This window comes from Glycine max, chromosome 4 (assembly GCF_000004515.6).
Source record: "Glycine max cultivar Williams 82 chromosome 4, Glycine_max_v4.0, whole genome shotgun sequence".
Classification (NCBI taxonomy): Eukaryota; Viridiplantae; Streptophyta; class Magnoliopsida; order Fabales; family Fabaceae; genus Glycine; species Glycine max.
Window position 1 is genome coordinate 40,011,800 of NC_016091.4, and position 15,639 is coordinate 40,027,438.

General features: G+C 39.0%; 1 protein-coding gene across 1 annotated transcript; it reads left to right on the top strand.

The window, feature by feature from the left end:
- The first annotated feature begins 1,735 nt into the window (after positions 1 to 1,735).
- Positions 1,736 to 3,248, top strand: LOC106798583 (uncharacterized). Its single transcript, XM_014775182.2, has one exon. It carries the CDS (start codon positions 1,998 to 2,000, stop codon positions 3,246 to 3,248), a length of 1,251 nt encoding a protein of 416 aa, XP_014630668.1. The 5' UTR covers positions 1,736 to 1,997.
- Positions 3,249 to 15,639: the final 12,391 nt, after the last annotated feature.

Sequence of the window (15,639 nt, forward strand, 5' to 3'; positions counted from 1 at the left end):
TGTGCTAATGTATATTGTGTCCAGATAATTATTTTTACACCGCAGTGTATACGTGTACATATATATTGATACTGTTTTTTTTACAAACTGTATATTTTATTTCACGTGGGTGATTTCTTGTCATGAAATTCATAGGTGTAGGGATTGTTGGATAATTGAATTGGCTAAAATCATTTAAAGAAATTAACTAAAGTTGTATTCACATTGTAATTAGGCATTTTCTTGATGTTGGCAACTTAGTTGAAATATATTTAAAATATAGGTATACATGTTGTTCATAGAAATCAATATGAGTATATATTTTATTGTTATATATAATTTGTATTTACTTAATAATATATTTGATATTATTGTGATTACTTTATATTAATATGTATTTAATACTTTTTATATGTTATATGTGATATGTACGTTTACGTTTACGTTAATATATATATTTTGTTATATATTTTGAATATAATATACTTATATATATATATTTTACGTGTATTTTATAGTTACTTGTTTATAAGCCTTGAAGTTAAATATTGTATGTTATTATTATTATGATACATTGTTATCTAATTGTTGAGTATATTTTGTAATTAGTTAGAGTGTGAAATGTTAAACTGTAGACATGAAACATGGTTGTGAATGAGTGTGTGATTGATATTTGTAGAGATATTACTTGTCATGTAAGTTATGAGTTATACAGTAACCCGACCAGTGTGTACCTTGAGAGAACTTTTATGCGCAGTGTTAAAGAAAATTGTAGGATTCCTAGTTAGGATCCCTGAAGGGTTAAACTATAGCGCAATTTGTTAAATATGTTTGAAATATAAGAGTAAGGTCGTGGGTATTATATAACTCATAAACAGTGTCTGCGTGCAAATAAAAAAATAATATTTTAGGGGTTGGACCTGAATCAGGAAGGTGATGCCCAAACGGATTCTTCGGAGTCTAGGCCTTGGGGGTAAAGATACTCGGTTTGAGTGCTCCTTTAAGCCCATGTTGATCCCATGTGGTTGGGGCATTCTCGCAAAACAGAGTAACCCTGACTGGTCACCTTATGATGTTACTTAGTGAGAGTGACCGAGTATACCCATTGTGTGGTGTGCTTTGTCATGTACTCCTAAGCGCCCCAGTGTTGTTTTTCACTGACATGGTACCACATTGCATATAGGCTTGAGTCTTAGTATAATTGTTGCATAACGCTTGTGTTTGAATTTCATTGAGTTAACAATTGTGGTTGATGTTATTTTATGGAGTGTGTAAACTTGAATGGGTGTGAATAATGTGTGCGATTTTGTGCAGTAATGCTATTTATATAAATTCAGCTTTAAGTATTATATGTTTCACATGCTCTAATGTTTTATTATATACGAATGTGATAACTCACTCCCGGTGTGTGTTTGTGTTTGGGCTGATTGCCACTTTGTTTCAGGTGAGCCTTCATATGATGAGTCACATGCTAGAGATGGAGAGACTTAGTTTGTGATAGGGATTATGATTTACTGAATGATATAATTGTGTTATACTTTTCTACTTTAGATTTTTTTTTATTATTTATTTAGAGTGGACGACCTTGTTTTGAGCCGGGATAATCTTATCTTTTATTAAAAAAAGTAATATTCTATTATGTTTTCACTAAGTGGATGTGAACCTTTATCCTTTTGAATTGATTAAATTAAATGTGTTTAAAAAGAAAAAATTATTAATTAATTTTGCATGTTTTTTTTCCTTCTTTTATTATTATGTGTTTATAATCTTTTAATTAAATTTTGTATGATTTATTTAATTAGTTAGTTATAATTGTAAGAGTAGAGGGTGTCACATTTAGTGGTATCAGAGCAGGTCGAACCTTTCGGCCATGTGTGTTATGAGCTTTCTGTGTTTCCTTGTGTACTCTGATGTGTTGTGTTTGTTTTGTTTGATTAGAGGTGTACTCTATTGTGTAGTATATTTTTATTTTATTTTTTCTTCTTCAAAGTTTTGTTTCTTGCGTGACATAGGAAGTAATGGCTGCGAGAAATGAGCGAGAACGACTTCTTACCGAGGCCTTGAACAACTTGGCGCAAGTTATGGCCAATCAGGGAGGCGGTGGAGGAGCAACTATGTACCATGGGTTAGATCGCTTTCAGAGGAGCAACCCACCTACTTTCAAAGGGGGTTATGATCCTGAGGGTGCTGAGGCTTGGCTGAGGGAGATTGAGAAGATCTTCCGGGTGATGGAGTGTCAGGACCATCAGAAGGTGTTGTTTGCTACTCACATGCTAGCAGATGAGGCGGAGTACTGGTGGGAGAACACTCGCCCACGTTTAGAGGGAGCAGGTGGTGTTGTTGTCCAATGGGAGACTTTCAGACAAACTTTTCTGGAGAAGTATTTTCCAGAAGATGTGAAGAATAGGAAAGAGATGGAGTTTCTCGAGCTGAAACAGGAAAGTATGACGGTGGCAGAGTATGCGGCGAGGTTTGAGAACCTTGTAAGGTATTTTTCTCATTATCAGGGGGAAGCTGGGGAGAGGTCCAAATGCGTGAAATTTGTCAATGGCCTTCGACCAGAAGTAAAAATGATGGTAAATTATCACGGTATTCATGACTTTGCACAGTTGACCAACATGTGTAGAATCTTTGATGAAGATCAGCGGGAGAAGACTGCTTTTTACAGGAATGCCAATGCTAGTCATGGGAAAGATAAGAAACCTGTGACTCACAATCGTGCTAAGCCATATTCTGCCCCTCCCGGGAAATATGGAAACCATTCTGGAGGACAGAGGACTAGTGGAGGACTTCAACCAGTTGGTGGGAGTTCTCAGGCAATTAACAGGGTGTCTCAGTCTGCGGGTAGAAGTAGTGGTGGTAGTGGTGCTCATGCTATTGTTACTACACCACTCAGGTGTGGGAAGTGTGGTCGGCTTGGGCATATTGCACGTGAGTGCACAGATAGAGAGGTGACTTGTTTTAATTGCCAAGGTAAGGGCCACCTCAGTACCAGTTGCCCATATCCGAGGAGAGAGAAGAGGAGTGGAAGTCTGAATAATCAGAGTGGACGACCAAGGACAACAGGGAGAGTGTTTGCTCTTAGTGGTGCTGATGCCGCACAGTCTGATGAACTCATCCAAGGTATGTGTTTCATAAGTCAAGTTCCCTTGGTTGTATTGTATGATTCAGGTGCGACCCATTCATTTATTTCTCGTGTCTGTGTTGAAAAACTTGTCTTGCCTGTGTCTTCCTTGAAATTTGACTTGAATTGTGAATACACCTACTAGTGGGTCTGTTTTAACTTCTGATGTGTGTTTGCAATGTCCTGTCTTAATTTCTGATAGACAATTTCTTATTGACTTAGTTGTTCTACCTTTGAGTCAGATTGATGTTATTCTTGGTATGAACTGGTTATCTTCCAATCATGTCTTATTAAATTGTTTTCAGAAATCTGTTGTCTTTCCTGAGTCTGGTGTGAGTGAAGGTGATATGTTTTTGTCTGCTAACCAAGTTGAAGCATCTTTAAGGGAGGATGCACAGGTATACATGATCTTAGCTAGTATGAGTGTTGAGACCAAAACCCCCGTGAGTGATATACCATTGGTGAGAGAGTTTCCAGAGGTGTTTGAGGAGGTGTCAGGATTACCACCTGAGAGAGAGGTCGAGTTCTCGATAGACCTAGTGCCCGGTACTGGACCCATATCCATAGCACCTTATAGGATGTCCCCTGTGGAGTTGGGCGAGCTTAAGAAACAGTTAGAGGAACTTTTAGAGAAACAATTTGTGAGGCCTAGTGTGTCACCCTGGGGAGCACCGGTGTTGTTAGTTAAGAAGAAGGATGGGACCATGAGGCTATGTGTAGATTATCGTCAGTTGAATAAGGTAACCATTAAGAATAGGTACCCTTTGCCTAGGATAGATGACTTGATGGACCAATTAGTAGGGGCTTGTGTGTTCAGTAAGATAGATCTTAGGTCAGGTTACCACCAGATTAGAGTGAAACCTGAAGATGTTCCGAAGACTGCCTTTAGGACCCGTTACGATCATTATGAGTACTTGGTTATGCCTTTTGGTGTGACCAACGCCCCTGGTGTGTTCATGGACTATATGAATAGGATCCTTCACCCCTATCTAGATAGTTTTGTAGTGGTCTTCATAGATGATATCTTAGTGTATTCTAAGACGAGAGAGGAACATGAGGAGCATTTGAGAGTTGTGTTGCAAACCCTTAAAGACAATAGATTGTATGCTAAGTTGTCCAAGTGTGATTTTTGGCTAGAGGAGGTGAGCTTCTCAGGGCACGTTATATCTAAGGGAGGGATAGCGGTAGATCCTTCCAAGGTAGAGGCAGTGATGAGTTGGGAGAGTCCTAAGTCAGTGTTTGAGATTAGGAGCTTTCTTGGCTTAGCAGGATACTACCGTAGATTCATAGAGGGTTTTTATAAGCTAGCCTTACCTTTGACTAAGCTTACTCGTAAAGGTCAAGTTTTTGTGTGGGATGCCCAATGTGAGAGTAGTTTCCGTACCCTTAAGGAAAGGTTGACCACTGCACCAGTCTTAGTGTTACCTAATCCGAGTGAATCTTTTGTGGTGTATTGTGATGCGTCCAAGATGGGTTTGGGTGGAGTGCTTATGCAACGGGGACAGGTAGTGGCCTATGCTTCTCGACAACTTAAGATACATGAAAGGAATTATCTCACACACGATCTTGAGTTAGCGGCCGTAGTTTTTGCTCTTAAGCTTTGGAGGCATTACCTTTATGGATCTAAATTTGAGGTGTTTAGTGACCATAAGAGCCTTAGATATTTGTTTGATCAAAAAGAGCTTAACATGAGGCAGAGGAGATGGTTAGAGTTCCTTAAGGATTACGATTTTGAGCTTAGCTATCATCCAGGTAAAGCCAATGTAGTAGCTGACGCCTTAAGTAGAAAATCCCTTCAAATGTCTGCTTTGATGGTTAGAGAGTTGGGCCTCTTAGAGCAGTTTAGAGACATGAGTTTGGCATGTGAGATCACCTCTAGTAGCATTAAGTTGGGTATGTTGAGAGTCACCAGCGAACTTTTGAGCGAGATCCGTGAGGGTCAGAAGTTTGACCCATTCTTGTCAGCCCAGTTAGAGTCCATAGTCGCAGGGAGAGAGAGTAGTTTTAGAGTGGGAACTGATGGAGTCTTGAGGTTTCAGGATAGGGTGTGCGTTCCTAGTGTACCCAAGCTTAGAAGAACGATTTTGGAAGAGGGCCATAGAAGTAGTCTGAGTATCCACCCGGGAGCGACTAAGATGTACCAGGACCTTAGGCAGATGTTTTTGGTGGCCGGGTCTGAAGAAAGAAGTTAATGAGTTTGTCCTTGCATACCTAGTGTGTCAGAAAGCTAAGATAGAACACCAGAAGCCTTCAGGGAAGTTGCAACCTTTAGAGATACCTGAGTGGAAGTGGGATAGCATCTTCATGGATTTCGTAGTGGGGTTACCTAGGACCCCCAAAGGTTTAGATTCCATTTGGGTTATTGTAGACAGGTTGACCAAATCTGCTCACTTCATCCCAATAAACATCAGATATTCTTTAGAGAGGTTGACTAGCTTGTACATCAGTGAGATAGTTAGACTACACGGTGTTCCTTCTAGCATAGTTTCTGATAGAGATCCCAGATTTACCTCTAGATTTTGGGAGAGTCTTCATAAAGCCTTGGGGACCAAGCTTAGGTTGAGTTCTGCTTACCACCCACAGACTGACGGTCAAACCGAGCGCACCATCCAATCCTTAGAGGACCTCTTGAGAGTCTGTGTGTTAGAGCAGAGGGGTAGTTGGGATAGTTTCTTACCCTTGATAGAGTTTACCTACAACAATAGTTTTCACTCCAGTATAGGTATGGCGCCTTACGAGGCATTGTATGGTAGAAGATGTAGGACACCTCTATGTTGGGTAGATTCCAGTGAGAGCATTGCCTTAGGACCTGAGGTAGTTCAGCAGACCACAGAAAAGGTCAAGTTAATCCAAGAAAGGATGAGAGCAGCCCAAAGTAGGCAGAAGAGCTACTATGATAAGAGAAGAAAGGATCTTGAATTTGCTGTAGGTGATCATGTATTTCTGAGAGTCACTCCGTGGACTGGGGTTGGTAGGGCATTGAAGTCCCGTATGCTCACACATAGATTCATTGGTCCTTTTGAAATCCTAAAGCGTGTCGGCCCAGTTGCGTATCAGGTGGTTTTGCCACCATCTCTCTCAAATCTCCACAGTGTCTTCCATATCTCTCAGCTCGGAAAATATGTCCATGATCCGTCGCACGTGATCGAATTAGACAATGTCCAAGTGAAAGAGAACTTGACATATGAAACACAACCACTGAGGATCGACGATCGTATGGTTAAGCAGCTAAGGGGGAAAGAGATTCCCTTGGTCAAAGTAGTATGGGGAAGTGCTTCGGGCGAGGATGCCACCTGGGAACTAGAGGGTCAGATGCGTGATGCATATCCTACCATATTCGATACCGGTAAGTTTTGGGGGCGAAACTTTTTTTTTAGGGGGTGGGAATTGTAACATTAATAAGTAAATAAGAAAATAAGAAAATAATAAATTAATACATAAATAAATAAGAAAAAAAAAATTATTAGGTCATAAATTCCCACTATATAAGCCAAATGTTAACCTAGAGCAGCTTTTTGGAAAACACATTCTGTTCCTTTCTTCTTTTCTGACGCACAAGAACCCTAACAGAGCAATCAGAGGAGGAGCTCTAGAGAGCACCAGAGACGCCACCATTGCTAACAGAGAACATTTAAGCGACTACCTCAAGGTAAGGGATGAGTTACTCACGCTTGGGGATTAGAATGAACATGTGTAGGGATCCCTAGAGGATCAATTTTTGGGTTATTTTGGGGTGTTTATGAATTTAATTATGTTTTCATGTTTAATCGCGGATTGAGTGTGCTTGATGAACCAATTGGTGTTCTGTTGCGAGTTTGTTGTAGAATTGATGTGTTCTGTTGCGAGTTTGTTGTAGGATTAATGTGTTTCTCTGTTAGGTGTGTACCTTAGGAATTAGAATTCTTTATAATTAACATAAAAATTGTGTGGTGATGATTTTGTTTATACCAGATATGTTGGCCTTTCAATCTTGTTCCTGTGCTAATGTATATTGTGTCCAGATAATTATTTTTACACCGCAGTGTATACGTGTACATATATATTGATACTATTTTTTTTACAAACTGTATATTTTATTTCACGTGGGTGATTTCTTGTCATGAAATTCATAGGTGTAGGGATTGTTGGATAATTGAATTGGCTAAAATCATTTAAAGAAATTAACTAAAGTTGTATTCACATTGTAATTAGGCATTTTCTTGATGTTGACAACTTAGTTGAAATATATTTAAAATATAGGTATACATGTTGTTCATAGAAATCAATATGAGTATATATTTTATTGTTATATATAATTTGTATTTACTTAATAATATATTTGATATTATTGTGATTACTTTATATTAATATATATTTAATACTTTTTATATGTTATATGTGATATGTACGTTTACGTTTACGTTAATATATATATTTTGTTATATATTTTGAATATAATATACTTATATATATATTTTACGTGTATTTTATAGTTACTTGTTTATAAGCCTTGAAGTTAAATATTGTATGTTATTATTATTATGATACATTGTTATCTAATTGTTGAGTATATTTTGTAATTAGTTAGAGTGTGAAATGTTAAACTGTAGACATGAAACATGGTTGTGAATGAGTGTGTGATTGATATTTGTAGAGATATTACTTGTCATGTAAGTTATGAGTTATACAGTAACCCGACCAGTGTGTACCTTGAGAGAACTTTTATGCGCAGTGTTAAAGAAAATTGTAGGATTCCTAGTTAGGATCCTGAAGGGTTAAACTATAGCGCAATTTGTTAAATATGTTTGAAATATAAGAGTAAGGTCGTGGGTATTATATAACTCATAAACAGTGTCTGCGTGCAAATAAAAAAATAATATTTTAGGGGTTGGACCTGAATCAGGAAGGTGAGGCCCAAACGGATTCTTCGGAGTCTAGGCCTTGGGGGTAAAGATACTCGGTTTGAGTGCTCCTTTAAGCCCATGTTGATCCCATGTGGTTGGGGCATTCTCGCAAAACAGAGTAACCCTGACTGGTCACCTTATGATGTTACTTAGTGAGAGTGACCGAGTATACCCATTGTGTGGTGTGCTTTGTCATGTACTCCTAAGCGCCCCAGTGTTGTTTTTCACTGACATGGTACCACATTGCATATAGGCTTGAGTCTTAGTGTAATTGTTGCATAACGCTTGTGTTTGAATTTCATTGAGTTAACAATTGTGGTTGATGTTATTTTATGGAGTGTGTAAACTTGAATGGGTGTGAATAATGTGTGCGATTTTGTGCAGTAATGCTATTTATATAAATTCAGCTTTAAGTATTATATGTTTCACATGCTCTAATGTTTTATTATATACGAATGTGATAACTCACTCCCGGTGTGTGTTTGTGTTTGGGCTGATTGCCACTTTGTTTCAAGTGAGCCTTCATATGATGAGTCACATGCTAGAGATGGAGAGACTTAGTCTGTGATAGGGATTATGATTTACTGAATGATATAATTAAGTTATACTTTTCTTCTTTAGTTTCTTTTTATTATTTATTTAGAGTGAACGGCCTTGTTTTGAGCCGAGATAATCTTATCTCTTATTAAAAAAAATATATATTCTATTATGTTTTCACTAAGTGGATGTGAACCTTTACCCTTTTGAATTGATTTAAATTAAATGTGTTTAAAAAGAAAAATTATTAATAAATTTTGCATTTTTTTCTTCTTTTATTATTATGTGTTTATAATCTTTTAAATAAATTTTGTATGATTTATTTTATTAGTTAGTTACAATTGTAAGGGTAGAGGGTGTCACAAGAGGGATGCACCAGCTGCAGACCCTGAGGACTACATACAGCCGCCCAGCCCCCAGGTTCCAGTGGCATTTGACCCCCCTCCATATGTGGTAAGATTATTTGCGCGTTTAATGTTTTATGAGTTGTTGTTTATTTTGAATTTCATAATAAATGTTTTTACTGACTTTGACAGGATGATTACGAGGGATATGAGGCGATTGCACAGAGGTTGGAGCGTGTGCTCAACCTTAGGATAGTCACTGCAGGCACAGAGTTATATGACATTATGCAGGACTGCCTGACGATCGCGAGAGGGGGACCCAGTGCTGATGGGACGGTCAGGGCTCGTCAGAGACGCCGCACGGACCATTGATCATTGTATTTATTTTGTTGTGTTGTAGTTGACATGAATATTTGTAATTATTACAGTTTTTGTTTAATATAGTTGACGTGTTTTGCACAGTTTATTATTTTATAATATAGTTTGTTATTCCGATTGTTTGTGTTCCTTAAGCGAAGTTTACGGTTGTTTTAAATTTATTTTTAAAAAAAGAGAACCTAGAATCATGAGTTTTGTTTGTGAGAATTACATAAAAAATAAAAGTTTTTAAAATGATTAATAATTCATAAGTGAACCCTTTTTCCATGTTCAAGTACCCATGTTTGTAAGAATTACATAAATGAACCCTTTTTCCATGTTTGTAAGAATTACATAAAAAACATAAGTTTTTAGAATCATGAGTTTTGTTTGTAAGAATTACATAAATGAACCCTTTTTTCATGTTCAAGTACCCATGTTTGGGATTTTTTTGCGTGGGTGTGTCAGTGCCCTGAGACAATGGAGGGCGGCCATTTCTCATGTTTGCACATCAAAAAATCCAAAAAAAATAGTCCCGTTCCACAGTTCCGTCAACTAACACGTCAAAACAAAGCCTCAAAATCCAAAAAAAATAGGAAATGAACCCTTTTTCCATGTTCAAGTACCCATGTTTGGGATTTTTTTGCGTGGGTGTGCCAGTGCCCTGAGACAACGGAGGGCGGCCATTTCACATGTTTGGACGTCAAAGAATCCAAAAAAAATAGTCCTGTTTCCCAGTTCCGCCAACTAACACGTCAAAACAAAGCCTCAAAATCCAAAAAAATACGAAATGAACCATTTTTCCATGTTCAAGTACCCATGTTTGGGATTTTTTTGCGTGGGTGTGCCAGTGCCCTGAGACAATGGAGGGCGGCCATTTCTCATGTTTGGACGTCAAAGAATCCAAAAAAAATAGTCCCGTTCCCCAGTTCCGTCAACTAACACGTCAAAACAAAGCCTCAAAATCCTAAAAAATAGGAAATGAACCCTTTTTCCATGTTCAAGTACCCATGTTTGGGATTTTTTTGCGTGGGTGTGCCAGTGCCCTGAGACAACGGAGGGCGGCCATTTCTCATGTTTGGACGTCAAAGAATCTAAAAAAAATAGTCCCGTTCTCCAGTTGCGTCAACTAACACGTCAAAACAAAGCCTCAAATCCAAAAAAATAGGAAATGAACCCTTTTTCCATGTTCAAGTACCCATGTTTGGGATTTTTTTGCGTGGGTGTGCCAGTGCCCTGAGACAACGGGAGGGCGGCCATTTCTCATGTTTGGACGTCAAAGAATTTTAAAAAAATTGTCTCGTTCCCCAGTTCCGTCAACTAACACGTCAAAACAAAGCCTCAATCCAAAAAAATAGGAAATGAACCCTTTTTCCATGTTCAAGTACCCATGTTTGGGATTTTTTTGCGTGGGTGTGTCTGTGCCCTGAGACAATGGAGGGCGGCCATTTCTCATGTTTGGACGTCAAAGAATCCAAAAAAAATAGTCCCGTTCCCCAGTTCCGTCAACTAACACGTCAAAACAAAGCCTCAAAATCCAAAAAAATAGGAAATGAACCCTTTTTCCATGTTCAAGTACCCATGTTTGGGATTTTTTTGCGTGGGTGTGCCTGTGCCCTGAGACAATGGAGGGCGGCCATTTCTCATGTTTGGACGTCAAAGAATCCAAAAAAAATAGTCCCGTTCCCCAGTTCCGTCAACTAACACGTCAAAACAAAGCCTCAAAATCCAAAAAAATAGGAAATGAACCCTTTTTCCATGTTCAAGTACCCATGTTTGGGATTTTTTTGCGTGGGTGTGCCTGTGCCCTGAGACAATGGAGGGCGGCCATTTCTCATGTTTGGACGTCAAAGAATCCAAAAACAATAGTCCCGTTCCCCAGTTCCGTCAACTAACACGTCAAAACAAAGCCTCAAAATCCAAAAAAATAGGAAATGAACCCTTTTTCCATGTTCAAGTACCCATGTTTGGGATTTTTTTGCGTGGGTGTGCCTGTGCCCTGAGACAATGGAGGGCGGCCATTTATCATGTTTGGACGTCAAAGAATAAAAAAAAAATAGTCCCGTTCCCCAGTTCCGTCAACTAACACGTCAAAACAAAGCCTCAAAATCCAAAAAAATAGGAAATGAACCCTTTTTCCATGTTCAAGTACCCATGTTTGGGATTTTTTTGCGTGGGTGTGCCTGTGCCCTGAGACAATGGAGGGCGGCCATTTCTCATGTTTGGACGTCAAAGAATCCAAAAAAAAATAGTCCCGTTCCCCAGTTCCGTCAACTAACACGTCAAAACAAAGCCTCAAAATCCAAAAAAATAGGAAATGAACCCTTTTTCCATATTCAAGTACCCATGTTTGGGATTTTTTTGCGTGGGTGTGCCACTTCCCTGAGACAACTGAGGGCGGCCATTTCTCATGTTTGGACGTCAAAGAATCCAAAACAAATAGTCCCGTTCCCCAATTCCGTCAAATAACACGTCAAAACAAAGCCTCAAAATCCTAAAAAATAGGAAATGAACCCTTTTTCCATGTTCAAGTACCCATGTTTGGGATTTTTTTGCGTGGGTGTGCCAGTGCCCTGATACAACGGAGGGTGGCCATTTCTCATGTTTGGACGTCAAAGAATCCAAAAAAAATAGTCCCGTTCCCCAGTTCCGTCAACTAACACGTCAAAACAAAGCCTCAAAATCCAAAAAAATAGGAAATGAACCCTTTTTCCATGTTCAAGTACCCATGTTTAGGATTTTTTTGCGTGGGTGTGCCAGTGCCCTGAGACAATGGAGGGCGGCCATTTCTCATGTTTGGACGTCAAAGAATCCAAAAAAAACAGTCCTGTTCCCCAGTTCCGTCAACTAACACGTCAAAACAAAGCCTCAAAATCCAAAAAAATACGAAATGAACCCTTTTTCCATGTTCAAGTACCCATGTTTGGGATTTTTTTGCGTGGGTGTGCCAGTGCCCTGAGACAACGGAGGGTGGCCATTTCTCATGTTTGGACGTCAAAGAATCCAAAAAAAACAGTCCTGTTCCCCAGTTCCATCAACTAACACGTCAAAACAAAGCCTCAAAATCCAAAAAAATACGAAATGAACCCTTTTTCCATTTTCAAGTACCCATGTTTGGGATTTTTTTGCATGGGTGTGCCAGTGCCCTGAGACAACGGAGGGCGGCCATTTCTCATATTTGGACGTCAAAGAATCCAAAAAAAATAGTCCCGTTCCCCAGTTCCGTCAACTAACACGTCAAAAGAAAGCCTCAAAATCCAAAAAAATAGGAAATGAACCCTTTTTCCATGTTCAAGTACCCATGTTTGGGATTTTTTTGCGTGGGTGTGCCACTTCCCTGAGACAACGGAGGGCGGCCATTTCTCATGTTTGGACGTCAAAGAATCCAAAAAAAATAGTCCCGTTCCCCAGTTCCGTCAACTAACACGTCAAAAGAAAGCCTCAAAATCCAAATAAATAGGAAATGAACCCTTTTTCCATGTTCAAGTACCCATGTTTGGGATTTTTTTGCGTGGGTGTGCCAGTGCCCTGAGACAACGGAGGGCGGCCATTTCTCATGTTTGGACGTAAAAAAATCCAAAAAAAATAGTCTCGTTCCCCAGTTCCGTCAACTAACACGTCAAAACAAAGCCTCAACATCCAAAAAAATAGGAAATGAACCCTTTTTCCATGTTCAAGTACCCATGTTTGGGATTTTTTTGCGTGGGTGTGCCAGTGCCCTGAGACAACGGAGGGCGGCCATTTCTCATGTTTGGACGTCAAAGAATTTTAAAAAAATTGTCTCGTTCCCCAGTTCCGTCAACTAACACGTCAAAACAAAGCCTCAAATCCAAAAAAATAGGAAATGAACCCTTTTTCCATGTTCAAGTACCCATGTTTGGGATTTTTTTGCGTGGGTGTGCCAGTGCCCTGAGACAACGGAGGGTGGCCATTTCTCATGTTTGGACGTCAAAGAATCCAACAAAAATAGTCCCGTTCCGCAGTTCCGTCAACTAACACGTCAAAACAAAGCCTCAAAATCCAAAAAAATAGGAAATGAACCCTTTTTCCATGTTCAAGTACCCATGTTTGGGATTTTTGTGCGTGGGTGTGCCAGTGCCCTGAGACAATGGAGGGCATCCATTTCTCATGTTTGGACGTCAAAGAATCCAAAAAAAATAGTCCCGTTCCCTAGTTTCTTCAACTAACACGTCAAAACAAAGCCTCATAATCCAAAAAAATACGAAATGAACCCTTTTTCCATGTTCAAGTACCCATGTTTGGGATTTTTTTGCGTGGGTGTGCCAGTGCCCTGAGACAATGGAGGGTGGCCATTTCTCATGTTTGGACGTCAAAGAATCCCAAAAAAATAGTCCCGTTCCCCGGTTCCGTCAACTAACACGTCAAAATAAAGCCTCAAAATCCAAAAAAATACGAAATGAACCCTTTTAACAATTAATTTTTTGGACCACTGAAACAACGCATTCAACTTTATTATGGGAATTAAACACGCCGTAAACATATAAAGGTTACATCAACGAAAAAACAAAAAATTAAACATCACATTCAGTTGTTTAGCGACGTCCCACTGACCTCGTCTATAACATATTTAGTAAAGACAACCAAATTTCTATTGGTCCATATTTTTTCCAGTAGTTAGATTGTACTAACACCTTCAGCAGTTCTTCGTTGGTGATCAGCTCATTTATTTCATATTTTATAACCGTATCTGAATACTCAAACCGAGCTGGTTGGCGGAAAAACAATCGTCTTACCGTTTGTGATTCGTGAATTCCAAGAGGGGGAATCCCTTTAGGTGCAACTTGCTTGATTAAATTCTTCAGTTCATCGATGGTACATGTTGAAGGAATTTGAAATTTCTTAGGATTTTTTCCTGTGAACGCGCATCCAACAAATTTGTTCTGCGGTGGCATGTTCCATTTGTCGTTGTAATACAGGATCGCGTCATGAATACCAGGCATAGTGCGTTCAAGTAAGTTTATTATTCCATCTGGTGTTCTTCCAACGGTGCATAATAACTCAATCGGACCAACACAAGAAAATTGATCATTACACATTAACATTGTGTTGACATCGTCATCATTTATCAATTTGATACACTCAAAGCGAATTTGGTTACCTGTATCGGTGAATGGCTTCCGGTAGTGAATTTCATCCAAAAATTGTTTGTCGGATAGCTGAAGGGTATTGTGTATTCTGGTTTTTAGGCTTGCAAAATCACACCTATTTGGTACTCGAATGGGCACCGGAGTTGAAGTTTGGAAGTAAACCCCAATATCATTGTGAATAATCGATCCATTTGGATAAATGAAAGCCAACCTTGAGTTGTCAATCGTCTGACTGCTAGTTTCTCCTAGAAATGCCATAGTTTGTGTATCAGTTGGGAGATTATTTGAAAGCAAGATAATGTGTGATTTAGTAGCCTAGTCTGCCATATATATAGATGGTTGTGACCGAGCCTTTGTTTAACTTTGTTTACAAAAAAATAGACACGCGTAAATGTGTAGTCAAGTCAGCCAATGTGTTGTCGCTAATGTGTAGTCAAGTCAACCAATGTGTTGTCGAGCGACTGCTAGTTTCAAAATGTGTACTGAAGTCAGCCAATGTGTTGTCACGCTCCAACTGTAATACGCATGCATGTCATTATGTGTTGTCAATTATGACAATGATGTATGTTGCACGCGTAAATGATTTTTGTTGGACCAACAATTTCCTTGCTTAACCAAACGAGTAGTTGATAATATTAATTGGTTAGTAACGGGTTACAACGAATTATAGCGCATAATGAATACAATTAAATAAACAATGCATGTTTAGTCTTCATTTAGGTCTACATAGTGTGTTTTGAATGACATCAAGCTTGTGTATTGTTGCATTCTACTAATATATGGAATTGCCCATTGCTTTGCCTGAGAATAACAATTGGTTGACCACAACAGCGCTGGAGGCGGCAACGGACAATGGTCTTTCAAATAAACCTGTTGTACATGAACAAACATTATATCATGCGCTGACCGTGCCAAACGAACCAGCAAAGTCATTGCATAATTGTTACACTAACTATATTCAATGTACTTGAACAAAATGATTTCCAAACACGTGACCGACACATATGATGCGGTGGCCAGAAGAGTCAGGTGGTGGTTGACTTCTAAGAGGGAAAAATGTCATGCTTTGTTGTTGGGACAACGATACAAGGATTACGTTATACCGTGAAGCAATCACATATCCCATGTCTGTTATATCCATCCACTTGTCCACACTAACCTGAATGAACCAAACATACACATGTAAGTAATTTAAACATTGTTATTAAAAAAAATTAACCTAAAAACATACCTTTGAAAAGCCATCAACAAGTAGGGACAACTTTAATTGTTCAAATCTCTCTGTGCCACCGAAGATGTTCATGTAC

Bases quoted from the DNA above. Each gene is read 5' to 3' on its own strand.
- LOC106798583 (XM_014775182.2), top strand. From the start codon at position 1,998: ATGGCTGCGAGAAATGAGCGAGAACGACTTCTTACCGAGGCCTTGAAC.